The 16,869-nt window shown below is 35.1% G+C and overlaps 1 protein-coding gene across 1 annotated transcript in view; it reads right to left on the bottom strand.

Moving 5' to 3' along the window:
• The window catches only part of ARNTL2 (aryl hydrocarbon receptor nuclear translocator-like 2), a 24,920-nt gene extending 10,100 nt beyond the window's left edge, over positions 1-14,820 (bottom strand). The window contains exons 1-8 of the mRNA XM_008939935.1: positions 14,726-14,820; positions 13,433-13,468; positions 10,329-10,367; positions 7,539-7,696; positions 5,284-5,363; positions 4,451-4,543; positions 2,355-2,472; positions 1,392-1,535 (exon numbers count right to left, since the gene is read on the bottom strand). Of these exons, the coding sequence (XP_008938183.1) occupies positions 1,392-1,535; positions 2,355-2,472; positions 4,451-4,543; positions 5,284-5,363; positions 7,539-7,696; positions 10,329-10,367; positions 13,433-13,468; positions 14,726-14,820 (763 nt within the window). The remainder of the gene's footprint in view (positions 1-1,391; positions 1,536-2,354; positions 2,473-4,450; positions 4,544-5,283; positions 5,364-7,538; positions 7,697-10,328; positions 10,368-13,432; positions 13,469-14,725) is intronic.
• Between the last annotated feature and the right edge of the window lie 2,049 nt (positions 14,821-16,869).

The following is a 16,869-nucleotide window of genomic DNA, read 5'->3' as shown; positions in this document are numbered from 1 at the left end:
AAACCACCAAACAAAACAAAACCCAACACCGCACCAAAATCTAAGAGTCTGGTAACCAACAGATCACCTTCTTTTAGCATGGTTTCATATATATTGTAAATTAAAATAAACTGCATTGGCGCTCTGTAGCTTCCAAATCAATTAACCTTTTGTGAACATGATGACTGTAACATATACTCACTGCAATTGCTAAAAGAATCAGTGGCGAGAACAACCCAACAACCCAGCTTATTTTCTTAGGCTTCTGAATTTCTCATTTTCTGGAAGCACAAATGTTTTAAGTGTCTTAGATTACCACACAGACTGTTATTCATTCCTATGGCTGTTAGACTCTTTGCTGCCTGAATAATATGCAAACTTCCTTCCACTCATCAAGGCATAGAGATGACATTGTGCGTTCTACAGTAACCATCTTTCAAAAACTGCTAAAGTAATCCTGATATCTGTATTCTGAACAAATTATGCTTTACATAATTTCATATCAACTAAAGAAAACATATCAGCTCTGTAAAATAAAAAAATGAGTTAACTTACTCTGTGACACTGTCACAGTTTCTCAAATGATCAAGATGCTTTCCTGAGAAACATTTATAGTTAAGTTCTTATCTCACCTTATTAGTTGGCATATCAAGGGAGACTGAATTCTGCTTACTTACAATTACAGACCTATAATAAAATTTACTACTGTATAGTATTACTCAGTAGTAACAGGTTACATTCAAAAAACAAAGTAGAAGGATTTTTTCAGGGTCAAACAATTTCAGCACACTTTTGCAAAAATCAGTAATAAGACTTTAAACAAAAGCTGGAAATTGCATTTAAAAAAGAACCATTCATTGAAAACTTGACAAGAGTGTACTGCTGTATAGGGATACTGAACTATGAAATAAATTAAAATTATTGCGAAAATGAGTGGAATTACACTGATAAATTAACTTGACTGTTAAAAGAAAAAAAAAACCAAAAATTCATACTTTTAAGTACACACAGCACAAAAAGTAAATCAAAAAAAACAAGTTTTTTTTCCCTCTTCAAAACAGTAGATTTTGCAGCCCTTATTCACATAGTTATTTAGTTTCATTCTTCTGATCTGCTCCAGTGCTTTCAAAAACTTTACTGAGACTTCTAAAATTCGACTACAACAAACCACATGCTCCTAAACAGTCACTGCAACTCAGATTCTTCCACCCCGCTTTTCCAGGAGTGAACAGGAAAGAGAAAGAGTACGATTAGACAGTTTTGCAAAACCTCTCTCCAGTACACATTCACAATTCTCTACAGCTACTTTGTGAAGTCAAAATCAACTACAAGTGTTATATTTAAGTTCTGAGCCAGTAGTGTGACAAGTTCCAAGACAGAAAGCTCCCACTTCATCTACACAATTTGAATACCTTTCTTCTTTGGGTTGGGCAAGCACTCCTTTTCTTCTTTGACTGCGGTCCTACTACATTTTATCCGACAGAAGAAGGAACGTCGAGCACCAGAATTCAGTCGAGCTGGTCCAGCTTGGAAATCTGTGTGTACTTGCAAGCCAGCTTACAAAAATTTAGTAAAATAGTTAAAAAAACGAAACCCAACAATAAACCTTTAGAATACATGGCCTTTCCTTCATTTTAGCTTCCAGCACATTCTCCTTACTGTTTAGTTGCCTAAACTTTGTCCTTACAATTAAAAACAAAAAAAGTCTAATAACTTAAATAGGGCAAAGAGAATGTGACTGACAAACAGATTCCAACATTAACAATAACTACCAAGCTGTTTTTAAACTCTTCTTGATATTTTGAATAGTATTTTAATAAATATGCTTTATAAACTTTCAGCTTCTATTTGGTACAAGGAAAAACTGCAAAGATACTTATAGAAGTCAGCTATAAAGTAGTCATTAGCTGCACAGTACATAATACTTTCCATATCAGAAATAACTGTAAACGGAGTAAAATTTGGTTAAATTAGGATTGACACTTAGCATTTTCAGAGAAGACAGTGATTCTTGATATTGAAGTATTTTATCCCATGTTCGACTACATCAGGTCTTTTGTATTGACAAGACCTATCAAATACAAGAAAAAAAAGTAGTATGCCTGGTAGGAAGAAGGTCAGACCTCATTATGGTAAAAGTTTAACAATGCAAATTTCAGCAATAATCTTCTGAAACAAATTCTTTTTCTGGGCTAGCTTTTTAACTGTAAGTGCATTCTAAGCAGCAGATAAGCACGCAAATGTGTTTAGTTCATAGAAATTATACCTCAAGTTCATACATCAGCACATAAGAACACATCACTAAGTCCTGCCTAATATCTAGGTTTATTAAACATCTCCTTAAAAAAATATGAGCACATTCAAATGTGACTTACTTTTCCCATCTACAAGTTTCTCCCTAGGAGAGACATCTGAAGAAGAAAGTTGCTCCTTAACTTTTGCAACGTCTTTTGGATGCAAGTAATCGAACAAGCTTTGTCCAATTAAACTGGCCTATTTAAAAAAAAACAAACACACATCAAAAACCAAAAGAAATAAGAACCTCATTGTTTTAGAACAGGACTCCACACATACTACTTATCTCAGAAAAACAACTTTCTACACCATTAGAAGTATCACAGTTACTCTAAACATTGATAATTTTGGTTCACATTTAATTTGCCATTAATTAATATTGATTTTTATAAAAACAGGGTAGTAAACCCATAATTTGTTACTTCCCCTTTGAAAAACAGCAGATTTAGTTGGATATTAAACAACAGTTCCATAAAAATGTTTTATTTATGCACATAACGTGATTCCTGATCCTAGCTAAGAACTTTATGCACAAAGTAACTCCACGCACAGATTATTTCACATGGGGTGCAGAGAAGGTGAGGAAATAGGGAGAAATATTCATGCTACCAAATGACTCTGAGCTCTACTTTGGTTGTATAAAATGGGACCACTGAGCCAGAAGCTGCCTGGAAGCAGAGGTCAGCACACTTCAGCACTCCTTCATAGGGGATATTTACAGGAATCTCGCTAGCTGGGATCCATCCAACCTGCTGGCTTTGCTGATACAAAGTAACTGGTCTGCTGCACTACCATAGGCAGCACTACCTCCTTTTTGAAACAGGAAAGAATTCTCACCGAAGCGGGCTCATTTTGCTTTTCTCATTGCTTACCTTCACCACAGCAGATCACATCAACGGGTAGAAAGGAGCTGTGTTGACAAGCAGTATTCTAGATTCAAATTGCAACTCATTTTGGACACATGACATAAAGGGCAGCACTTTTCCAAAAAGCCAGAGTCAGAAATAGGTTTAATGAAAAGCTTCTAAGAAAGCAGGATAAATATTCAGCCTCTTTCATTTGTCCAGTGCCCATCTAACCCTAATGCAAAGGGAAAATTGTAAGTGCCACTAACAAAGGCTAACAGCAGCCTTGTAAAAATATATAGGCGTAACAAAGAAATCAGGCTGCGGGATGGGATTCATAACCTAGAATGATTCCCAAATAAGCTAATAATTTCATGGGTTAAGTCAGTCATGTTCTCTGTACCTTTTTGGCTCGAATAGCAAAGTTCTTATGGGTATGGAAGTACGTATGACTGATCTGAGAGTCTCCAAAGGCACTTTTTAGTCCTTGAATAAATTTATTATAGATTTAAAAAAAAAAAAAAATTAAAATCTGCTTTGTGCTTGTTCCAATAAGATGTTTAATTTAACTTTAATTAAAAAATATATAATTTGTATTTTTTAATTAAAAATATATAAAAGAGTCCAGATTGGTTACCCTTCTCTTTATGAAAAAAATGAACATAGCACAAATGGTTTCAAAGTTAGAGAAGTACACAGATGGAAGCACTAATTGTTTTAGCCTGTTTTTAGAATACAAGTCATAGATACATGATACAAGTTATCATGCCTTGATTACTTGTGGTAATTATCCATGACATTAAATGTCAACTAATGGAAAGTTTCCCCTATTTATCTTATTCTACAGGCTCAGCTAACTCACACCATCTCAGCTTCCTTCAAGTATATACATGGATAGTTATTGTGGATATGGTGCTACATAGTGCATCTGAGCATAAAGGCATTACCACGGAAAGCTTTAACTTCTACTGCTGAAATACCAATTTTCCTTGGCCTAAAAAAACAAAAACAAAAAACCAACAGATCACTTAATTTAAAAGAAAAATCTCTTGGAAATAGATATTGGGACATCTTCAAATTATCCCTTCCTCTCAGAATAGCTGTTTTCTTAAGGATAATAAATTGAAACCTGGTGCTATTACTTGGGTCAGGAACACTGACTGTACTTGGCAAATATTTTGTTCCAGGATATTCAGCTTTTCTCTAAAAGAAATTCCAAGAAATTATACACAAGGCCTATTTTTTTAGTAATATACAATAAAATTTAAAAGTTTAAAACTTTGTAAGAAAATGCAGGGTAAAAGCAAAGCAAGAAACCCAGTTATAACCACCTGATCATAATTAAGTATTTTGCAAACTGATTCTGAGACAAACAAAATTTTCCCTCTGTTGCATCCAACCACAAACAGGAATCCATCTGCAGCCTGAAAATGCAAAGATACTGTTTTAAAAACATATCATTAAAATATACTATGAATATTGATGACTGCAAGAAAGCACACTTTTAAACAAGATTTTCAAAATTAAGTTAGTTATAAATCACACCAAAAAGTAATGAAGATTGCAAGGACCAAATCAGACCTTCAGCTACAGACCGCTAAAGTTTCTGAAACACAGCTTTGGGAAAAGAGGAGGCCAGCTGAAAAAAAACTTAACTCGGGATTCATCTTACAGATCTTGGCTAAGTCTGCTATTGTAGCAAAGGAAAACAGTTGCAAATAAGAAAGAGTAAAGGGGCGTGTGTATATGATGAACTGTGAAAACACAAAGATTTTCTTTCAGATATTATTTCTGCGTCTTTTTCAAAGTACCTCTTTAAAAATATAAATGAAGGAGAGCAAATAACTGCAAGTATATTTATGCATAATTAAAAGCCTTCATTATACTTTCATGCAGACTTCAATATAAAAAAAGGTACTAAACGCACAGATTATATACATATTTATTGTCCCTTCAAGAACTGCTGTCTGCCATGCTCACAAATCATCTGTACGCCTTTATAAAAAAGCCTGTATAGTGTACAGAGTTCATAAACCACTACTTATCAAGTACATCAAAGCACCTGCTTGAAGAAAAATATGGGTAAAAAAAGCACTCTAAAACCTCAAGTTAATGGCAAGCTTTATTATGGACATCATTTAACTGAGACTTTCCTTCCACTTACCCTAAGGATTAACTGTCGGAGCTCATCATCCTTTAAAAATGAAGGTTTATACCGGACTTCTGTATAGGTGCTAGTGGAACCTGGAAAACAGATTATTTGTAAACATAGTGTCAAAAGTTACATTTTATATTCACTTTTAATTGAACTATACTTCTTTTGTGTTATATAAACTTTTCTTTGCAATCACAACAGCCAAATAAAAAAAAAATTGAAAAATTCTAAAAAAATATTAAAAATGTAAAAATCTCATAAACATATGCTGGTAATGAATATGGGCACACAACTAGATCTTTCTTGCCCTTTGCTTAGCACAAAACAAGGAAAGTTCTGTTCAGATATCTTTAACATACTACTAGAGAAATGGTATCACGAGAATTTAATTTTCTAGAAACATTCCACAGGCTTATTTCAGAATCTTCAACGCTTGCTAAATATGAATAATTCCTATGTTATCAATTGTCTTTTGGCATGAATAACGCTTCATTAGTACTATATATCCAACAATCAAAAAAACCCACTCTATCGTAGTTAAATTATCTCACTACATGTGGTGAGACTGACTTCACTACATTCACTGTTCTAGCACCCATAGCTAGAACTATAAATTTTCAGCTGTTACAAACACTTGCACAACTTTTTCTAAGTATTTTTTTGAAGTAAACAGCAGCTGAACTTTCCAGAAAATTTCATCATTCACTATAATTCCACATAGTATCTTGTATTTTCTTAAAGCATTTGATTTGAAGATATAGTATGCGTGCTGGGTGGAGTTGAGTTTTCATATGCCATTGTTGAAACAGAAACACACGAGCTAAAGATATCTTGTAGATACTTGTTTAAACCGCAAGTGCAATTACTTGCCTGCTAACTTGTCACATTATTTCTTTATGCAAAATTCCCAGCCTGCTCCGGCCAAGGGGCTTCCAGAAAATGCTTCCAACCTAAATTATTCTAGGATTCTATTACTGTGAAGTTAATAGTAGAACTTGTTTCCTACACTCCTTGGGCTTAAGACTAATGGGGTTCTTATTAAATATGTTTATTGCAGTCTGATCTTTTCTTACCTTTGACCAAATTATTATTTTGAAACAATGCTGCTGATTGACCACATGATACATAATTTTATTTGGACATCTTTTTAGGGGATGGGAAAAAAAAAAACCAAACCAAACATAGCAATAGCAAAAGGAGAGGAAAGAATATATCTTGGTTTAATCTCAACATTAAGCCATTCACTGAGATCCATTATGTGAACTTTAGTAGCTGAGGATACAAACTTTTGATGACTCATTTTCCTTTTACTTTCTAACATTTCATGGTGTTTAAGACTTTCGGGTAATCGAAGTCATTAACCACTCTGTTAAAGCAGGATTTGTCTTAAAACATTCCTCTTAACTAATGCTCTTGCAGGCGAAAAAAGTTGATTAAGTCCAAATATAATCTTTCCTTTGCATTTATGCAACTGGTTTGTAGTTTATGAAATTACAGTGTAAAAGACTTAACCTATCACTAAAGTAAGTTCTCTGTGGTCCCTACCAGTGCAACAACTTATATTAGACTCTTTAAGTAAGTATTAGAGTAGCTTTCCATTGTTGAAAAGACTTTTTTTTTAATCTTTTAATATTAATGTCATTTTTTTCTTTTTTTTTTGGAGTGGGGTGGGTTTTGTTTTTTTTTTTTTTTTTTTTTTTTTTTTTTTTAATGGTCTTTTTCCACGACATTGTGAATTTCTAAATAAGCAGAAATTCCAATGAAATTCCAATACAGAGACAAAGGGGTGATGCAATCACGGACATGGGAATAACAAACATGACTACTACAAGGACCATTTGCTTCTCTTACTAGCTGTTGGCATTGGCAGAGCACCACAGGTATTATTGTAACAGAAAATATGGTGGAAAGTGGAAACATCATGGAACATGTGTAATTTAGGAGCTGGAAAATAATGACAGACATGCTTGATTGTTGTAGTTTTTAAAAAGAATGAAGGAGTGACTCAGTTGCAAAGCATCTGCTTACCAAACAGAAAATATCAGACACTGACGGTGTTTTTTTTTCTGCTATACTACATAAAAAGAAGAAATTAAGTTCTGGAATCTACAAACATCTAAACTGAAATGAAGAACAGACTTGGAATTCAATTCAGCAAGGAAACATTAAATAAACCAAAGGTAATTTATTTTACATCAAAGAAGATACACAGCATAACTTCTGATAGAACAAGGACTTTCAGGATTAGTTTCCTAAAAACTCACCTTTTAAAGATTTTAAGTGCTGTACAGCCATCCGTAACACTGTAAGCTTGTCCAGCTTCCGTGCCATGGGATTGCACTGAGGTATCATAGCAGACAGCTCCTCAATCAAATTATTCATTTTGTCTCTTCTTCGTTTCTCTGTTTGACTGTGAGCCTCTCTAAGAAGAAAAATTATTTTAAGAAAGATGCAGAACACATGATTTTCCTCATAATATTAATCAGTTCAGTTTGGGGAATGGAATGTATTCACAAGAAGTACTACTGCACTGAAACAGTTTTTCATACACTAATTCTACTTAACAACTGAATTGGATTCACTTGAACAAAGCAGAAATGGCCAAAATAATTATGTGGAACACTGAGAGGAAAAATATCTCAAGCAACAACTCGAATATATGTGGCAAGAACAAAAGGCTGTGAAGCACTGTAGAAGTTAAATTCTTCTTGCATCCCTTGACATCCAAGTGGATACTCTGACATCTTCCTGTATAACAGAGAACTTTTGATGTCATTAGCAATCACTGGAAGACATCTCCGGTCCCTGGCCTAATCTCTGCTATACAATTCTATGATTCTACCTGGCCCGTCTAGAATGAACAGGGTGTTCATTCTGCCCTTTTTTTTTTTTTTTTTAAACTTAAAAACAACAAAAAAAAGAATGCTCCAAGCACTTTCTAAAGCACATCTGAACTCTGTTTTATGCAAACTCACAACAACCTGAGATGAGCAACATCATCTTCTTACTACTTTAAAAATTACTCAGATTGAAGACAGACACAAACGCAAGAATTTACTCAGAGCACAGCAGAAGGAACAGAAAATACATTTATAAGTGCTTATAAGAAATGTAGTGGAAACTGAAAGAAAAAGCTATGGCTCATGTAGTTTCACGAGTATTTCAGAAAGCTTTCTCCTTCATTCACCTGATGTGGTGGGAGAAAGGGTATTAGCCTGTGTGCATACCCTGCGTCTCAGGTTTCATCTCCTGGCAAGCCTCTGTCCAAGAACTCAACTACAGGAAAAGGGCTTCACTTCTTGGATAGTTTTAATCAGAAAACCCCCTTACAACACACATGACAGTGTACATGGCAAATATATTTATATCTCAGGTCATCTTTTCTTTAACTCTTTCTAGTGGAGTATGTTAGCTTTTTCAGCTGGTCTCCCCCTCAAACATCCTCTAGCAGAACAAGAAACTATTATCTCATTCTATTCCCTCCTTACCTACCAGACAAGCTTGCCACTCAGTTAAAACAAGGATTATTTTCCTTTCTGATTGAGACCAGATGCAGTGATAGTTAACCAAACTGAGGGGCAACACTCCAAAAGTCTTCCTATTAGGCATACTGTTACAGAAGATATTAAAGATAATAAAGTTAACTATGCCTGGCCTGTTAAGAAAGAATAAAGTACAGTTTTAAAGACCTAATCTTTTATTATTTTTCCCTAAAATAAACTACTTCTCCACAAAATAATTCTGGGTCATTCATCCAAGCAATCAGCTTTTCTCTTTCTAAAGCTTTTTAAAAAAAAATTTATTTTAACAGTTATTCTTAGCTCTACAGGTTCACCCAACTTTTCCTTTGTGTTAGGTAAGGACAATCAAGCAATATATTGTGTATAATCCTTGGGCTGTGAACCTCAGGAAGATTGAAACATATTTAGGGGAAGAGAACAATCTTCCACATTTCTAGGAGTCAATAAGAAGCTCTATAAACCTGAACAGGTGGTTTCAGAAACTCAGGTGATGACTGGACGATTGAAAAAGCCTTCTGTTGCCTTCCCCAGTTAAAAAGGGGAAGGGAAAAAAGCAAGTTCCCCAATAAGCTTGAGAAAAGAAACACTGCAGGGAGATAACTGCTAGGCAAACCATCATTTTTTCCCATCCAGCTAACGAACCAAAACTTAAGGAAAAAAAATTAACAATGCAACATGGAAGTTATTAAAGCAACATACAAACCAGAATCTTGTATAGCAATCTGGGATACTGAATAATGAATTTTAGAGTTAAACAACAAAAAAAAATCCTGTAAATATATTCTGGAACACTTCCATTTCTTCCATTTTCTTTAAATTACAGGAACACTTCATAACTATTAGTTAGCATACTGTGTAAAATAACGCTTTTGACAGCAGAGTGAGTTATATATTTCTGCTTTGACATCTCTGCTCACATGACAAATGAGAGGAGCTTTAGTTTTTAAAACAAGTTTATAAAAAACAGCTCTAGTTTTACTAAGTGGCTTGTCTATAGTTTAAAATATTTCTTTGGATGAATCATGCCTTCATTCAGTCAGACAGTTTCAAATCTTACAAGTTCTCTACATGAATTTCAATTTGGATTCAGGTAAGATGTGAATTCCAAGTGCAACAGCAAACCTTGAATAATTCCCTATATAGAAATTTGTTCCAGAACAAGAATTCTCTGTCATGCTTTAACTGAATCCATTTTCATGTGGAATAAATTTTAAATACCTCCAAGCGTAGACTCATCTGGAAAAAAAAATTTTCATATTTATACAGACTGAGGATCAGCTCCTCCCTTAACTTGAGTATACTGTACTCAATTCTCACCTTGAAAATTTTAACCTCAGATTTTTGCTAAACTGTCTAAGATATTCTGCAACACAACTTTCATTAAAATTAGTAGAAAATAAAAACTTTACACAGGATCTAAAAGTTTTACTGTTAAATATTTGAGTTTTAATAAATGTTACCCACAAACTCCTATTTTACTGTTGTGAACCCTAGTATTTACTACCAAAATGTGCCTTTATTGTAAATTTGTACCTGAAATCTTTTATTTTAACATGTTCTTCATCTTCACTCCTAGAGAAAACAAGATACAGAGTTTTACATTGCATATTTAGTACCAGGCACTTCTTTCCTCTCATGAATTCAAGAAGATATAGAAAATGCTACAAATTTACTATGGCCCTAACAAAAGCAAACCCACAAAACCTCCTAAAAGAAAAAATGATCTAGCAAGTGATGTGTAATAGAAAGACACCAAAGTATAACTTCCACTATTCAGTTATGTGAACATATTATGCGGATATTTCATAATTATGGGGCTATTTTATCCTGGAGGAAATAACATTGCTGAAACATCCAAATAACTTAAGTCCAGGCTTGATTTAATTTTTATTGTTTAAAATTTTACAAGAGAGACCTATTGATGTTTTTACTGCCAAAATCTTGTCAAATGGTGAAAAAAACAACCCTAAAATAGACTTTAATACTTGACCTAAATTATACTTTAATTGCTTGTGGTCAGAAAAAGAAAAAAAAAGCAAGTATCTTCCCATACCATACAGTAATGACTGGAAAGTCTATGTAGTAAAATTGTAAATGAAAGAATCATTGTGACTGTGTCACAATAAATATTCGGCAGCAGGATAAAGGATGACTTCAACAAGGGCAATGATCTTCTTCCCTAAAATTACTGTACTCTTCATCACCATGTATTAAAAATTTCAGAACATGGCTTAATAGTTATCTTGCCAATTCAGTATGAGTGGTTTGGTAACGGCAGAGAGGCAGTTCCCATACAAATACTGTCTACTATTTTCTTTAAAAGAAAAGCTGCTACAAATACTTTTAATCTTTCTGCAGTAGTTCTTTGGGTTTTTTTCATTCAGGGTGGAAGCATCTCGTGCAGTACTGTACACTCCACTCCAGAGGACAGACCTGCTAGCCTATGCCCATTTTAGAAGTGGCAAAAAGATTATAAAGAGACAGTGCAATCAGTCAGCAGCTGTTTCCCATGAGGAAACAGATGTAGGAAGTAGAAGGACAGTTGGAGATTACAGCTTTAGGAAAGATCCCAAAAGCAGGTTCTATCTGTGGCTGAGCACTGGCCCTGGTGAAGATCCAACAGCCAGAACCAAAATTAACACAAGGTTCAGAGATCCAACTCTTCAACCTGGGATTTCAATGGAACCCAGGAATCTTCTGGACAGTCTGATAAACCTAAAAGCAGCAGTAGGTTGGGCTCACAAGACCCTAGGACTTTTCTTCAGTGAAACTGTTTCAGATTTAGATGAGTTAGCAATAATGAGTATTTTTTGTTTAGAAGAAATATTTACCAGAATTGTCCATATACTATGCACTCCAACAGAAATTACATTGCCTGCCTGCAAGAGGAGAAGAGGTAAAGGGAAGACAGACCAACTGCAACACAGCATGTGGCCTTTTAACTAACTCTCTCTCAGGAGCTCCTCTGGGAGCTAGAACAAACTAGAGCAAATTTGCTGCTCAAGCAATCAGTCGCAGACTTCAATGGATTTATATAGCCTGTGTCCTAACAGCTGTGTTGTTATGGATATAAGTAGCTACCTTGAATACATGAACATAGGACCAAATTCTTCCTCATGGCTATAATGTAGGTATACTTAATTGGTACTTGGAAGAACAGAATCTGTATTAATCAAAAAAAATAATGAACACCACCTTTTTCTGTACTTTCTCAACTGATCTACTAAGCATACTTCACCATTTCTCCTAAAATATAGAAACATTTTAAAAACAGAAGAGTATTTTTATTCAGTCTTTTCCATCATGCACACTGTGGAAAAAAAATCCACAAAGAAACAATTTTTTTCCCAAAGAAGGAATTTTTATACTACTCAATAAGCCATATACCAAACATCGACTACCCTGCAGAAAGGGATCTGAGGCTGTCAACAGTGTGCCCTGACAGCCAAGATGACAAATTGCATCCTGAGGTGCATCAAACACAGCATAAGTACGCAGTCAAAAGAGGTGATCATCCCACTGTATTCAGCACTGATGCAGCTTCCCTTTGAGTACTGTGTGCAGTTCTAGACCCCACAATTTAAGAAGGACATGGAGGTCCTTGAAGGGACACAGAGGAGGGCAACAAAGCTAGGCTGGAAGGTATGTCCTGTGAGAAGTGGCAAAGGACTCTATGTGGAGAAGATGAGGCTGAGGGGTGACCCCATTGCTCTCTGCAGCTTCCTGAGGAGGGGAAGTGGAGAAGGAGGGAGGTGCTGATCTCTTCTCCTTGGTATCCAGTGATAGGCTGCATGGGAATGGTTCAGAGCTGCACCAGGGGCAGTTTAGACTGGACATTAGGAAGCATTTATTTTACCAGAGGGTGGTTAAATGCTGGAACAGGCTTCTTAGAGAGGTGGTTGATGCCCCAATCTTGTCCATGCTTAGGTGGCATTTGGACAATGCCCTCACCAGCATGCCGTAACTTGAAGTGGTCAGGCAGCTAGATTAGATGATTACTGCAGGTCCCTTCCAACTGAAATATTCTATTCTATTTTATAAAAGAAGAATACTGCACAGCTACACAAACTTTTCTAAGCAAGGTATCTAAGTGCAGAAAAACAAATCACAACAAGGTAATCATACAGTTAATAACTATCCCATAACATATATGCACAAAGGGTTTTCTTCTGCTGCACAGCCAATCTTAACTCTGGTTTGTCACCTTGTAATACCATTATTTTAACATAGTTGTGGTAGTTCTATTTTAAAAAGCACTTGACAAGGTTAAAACAAACAAACAAAAGTTTATATGCACCAGTCCCAGAAGAGTATGAGACCTTTCCTTCACCTCCCTAGTCTTCTTATTTAACTGTTACTTTTTGTTCTGATTCTTACCTTGGCCTCAGTATTAACATGTCTGATAAAGCTGTAAGCAAGACAGAGTGTCTTCTTAGAAAGAAATACCAGAAATCCTTAATATTGACTCGACCTATCCATCCTATTAATTACCTATATGTTTATCACCTTATGCTGTACAGAAAACCTGCCCTTAGACAAAGCACTCCTTAAGGCAAACCACACAGCTCATCTAGGAAACAGGAAAATGGGACATGTTTATAGCACTGAAAACAGAAACAAATTCATTTATAAAGTACCTTTTCTGAGGATCACCATCAACTTCAGCTGTATCCCTGCAGAAACAGGTAATAAAGTAAGCAAAATGTAGTTTGAAGCACACAAAGATGACTTAATATACCCGACGTAAAAAAGCCACAAGAATTTAATTAATTAGTTATTTTCAGCAAGAACATTAGATTTTAGAAACTAATTCTTGAGAATCTAGTTCTTGTTAAACAATACTGTTTCTGTTAGTGTTTCAACTTAGACATTAATGGGTTTTTTTGACAGAAGTTTAATTAAATCAGAGAGAGATCCAAACCTCAGGGAAGCACTACTGAGGAAACAGCACTTTTACTGAACAGGTAAAAATCAACAAGTGCTACTGAAAAAGTATGGAGACAATTTTTTTTTTCATGAAAAAAAAAAAATTATAGAATTTCAATGATCTAGAAGGTACACTTGCATCTCCAAGTTGACAGTTATATCAACATACATAGTATGGTAACATTCTGCAGATCAATGGTCTACATATGGAAGAAGCAGTGACTAAAGAGAACTGCTTTAATAATCACAAACACATGTAAATTTCCTACCTCCCCTCCTTTTTTAAACAGATTTTCCACACTACTTCGGATATACTTGTAATGCACTAAATCTTCAGGCTGACATGTCCCTTACTTCTGGCTGATACATATAGCTTGGAATAGATCACTTAAAAAAATATTTTTCTATGTAAACGATTATGTGGTTAACTGGCATCTGTTTGGCAGTTATAAAACAAGAGAAAACAGTCAACAGTAGTCACATATGACCCACTTAAAAAGACTGAGTACTACTGTAGGACAATCCTCATTTTTAGGTCACAGGTCTGCCAGGACATCTAAGTAAATGGCTGCCCTGGTCATTGAAGAAGCAGTTCTGATTCTGCAGTTCCAGATCAAAGAGCTTAACTAGTAATCTGGTTTCACCCTTTAAGGTGATACTCAGTGCGCACTTGTGAGACTTGAAGCAACTGAATAACTTAAAAACAATGTGTTGCAAAGAGAATAGGTAAAGGGGAAAAAAACCCAAAAGATTAGGATTAAAATGTCAGGTTAGAGACACATTATCCTGGCACTTCAGGCCAGGAAATGGAAATCCATATATATCCCTTTGATTTAAGGATTATTTTTTCTCTTCTTAACTCAGGACTATCAATGAATGCATTTGGAAAAAAAATGTAGTAAATAATTTTAATAAATAAAGAGGATTAGGCAATTACCATGTTGCATAAATAACAGATGCATGTCTCAAATCTGTTGAGACACGTCCAGAATTCATTTACTTACTGGTTATCAGAATCACTTCCTTTGCGCTTCCTTGGAACCTCTGTCGCAGCAGCATTGAAAGAAGGGGTGGTAGCTGGCTTAGCTATGGGATTCATGAGGCTGGGGACTCCAGGAGCAATGCATGGGCTTCCATCTAATGAGAAATTATCTGTGAATGCAAAAAAAAACCCTCAGTGTCCAGTAAGAGCTGTATCACTGTGTATCCACTCTGATTTTCATGTGGAAAGAAAAATTGTCTATGAGTGGCTTCTGTTTGCTTCTGATAAAAACCATAAAGGTTGCACTGCTACAACCTTAGGGCAGAAAAGAGTATTTTGTCTTTCTACAGTCCTATAATGATTCCCATCAACCAAATCAACACACCAATGAAACATAAAATACATGTTCTCCTCCTTACACAATCTTAGCAGGCTACACTTAAATCCCACAGCACTTCAAACATCCTGCGGCAAAATCATGAGATGTGGCAATAGTTAGATCAAAACGCTATGACTAACATTAAACTGAACTTAAAAAATAGACAGTGAACTATGGTTTTTAAACAAGATGGACATCCAAAAAATGAAAGTTTACCATAACTCTGCTCCTGACATAAAATCTACAATCTTTCATAACATCAGTCATGTAAGTCTGCAGACTCTTGAAAAATTCTCAAGTTTTAACTCAAAGTTCCCTTCAAAATTCTCTTCTCAAGGAAAATTGCTTTGTTTCTGGAAGGGACACGAGTTCACAAGCCAAAACAACCCTAGTGACCTACATGGAAAGGAAAACAGTCTCAAGGAATCCAAGCGCTATTACACGTTTCTACTTGAATGCAAAGCTATCACAAAGAATCACCTAGCTGATGTAAAGAATCAGAATTAACTGTGTTTCAGCAAATGTGAGCAGGCACTCCTTTAGGCTTCATGTGATAGCAAGGAAAGTATCCTATGTGAAACACCTAGAAATTATAAAGAATAAACTAAATGTCCTCTTTCCTTCCATTATCTGTCCTTTTAGTGAAGCAAGTATCTCCTACTTTTAGCCGGAGGCAAAACCCAAGATGAGTACTTTCAAAATCCAGCAGAAAGAAAAACTGGATACTTTATTGTGGGCTTTTTTTTTTTTTTTTTCCATCAGTGCTGTCTGTAAATTATACATAAAAACAATGATACACAGTGCATGGTCTTCTCTTAGAATCATTTAGGTTGGAAAAGACCTGTAAGACCATGGAGTCCAACTGCTCTTAGGTGTAAGCACATCTTACTCCAGGAAATTTACCTTCCAGGTTGTAATTTTCTGTTGGAATATAATTCTGGAGAGTTAAATGAAAATAGGCTAGTACTTGAACAACAGCTTGTCTGGTCTTCCATTAATCCTCTCTAACAAGTCAGACTACAGAGTCAGCCCCCATTTTATTTTAGAAAGCTCTTGAACTCATTAAGTCATGCAGGAAGTTCAAAAAAAAGAGGTAGAAACTCAAAGAATCAATTAATACTTCACAAATAAGTAACAGACTGCGCAAATTTTCTGCAACAGAAAGAAAATTTGATTCTTTCAAACACACAACATATACAAATTCGGGATCTTTTAAAAAGCTTAAAAGAAATGACGTTATAAATACCATAAGGGCACAAAGGGTAGATGTTTGAAATATTTTTATCATTAATCATCACTTCACAATATTCTCATTTTATATTTCCACTATAAATTTGAGCAATTATAAAACAAACAAAAAGCCCCCAACAATTCCAAATTAATTCTTTATTTATAAAGAGCAGTTTTAATCCACTTAGGTCAGAGCCTATAACTACTAGATTAAGTTACTGAAGTATGATTATACTTCATGATTATTCAAGAAAGAGTGCTTACTAAACAGAAACCTAAATGAATGAAAGACTAGAATGCCTTCAGCACAACAGATCCTTTCATCCTAGAACAGAGCAGGACAGAACAGACCCACTGACCTAAATACTCTTTCACACACAGATGGCCAGCCTGCTTTCTAAACCACCTCCCCTTAAAGAAACAAAACAAAATGCATCATTTACAGCTTTTCCAATTTGTCCTTCATATTATCAAAACAACCATCTTTTCCTCACACGCAAGCAACAAATTCTGGATACTGCATTTATCTCCTTTAGAATCATAGAATCATTTAGGTT

Source organism: Merops nubicus, unplaced genomic scaffold, assembly GCF_000691845.1.
Source record: "Merops nubicus isolate BGI_N331 unplaced genomic scaffold, ASM69184v1 scaffold4615, whole genome shotgun sequence".
In the NCBI taxonomy this organism is placed as follows: Eukaryota; Metazoa; Chordata; class Aves; order Coraciiformes; family Meropidae; genus Merops; species Merops nubicus.
Note: the sequence above shows the minus strand (reverse complement) of the source record. Positions and strands in the feature narration are given on the sequence as shown.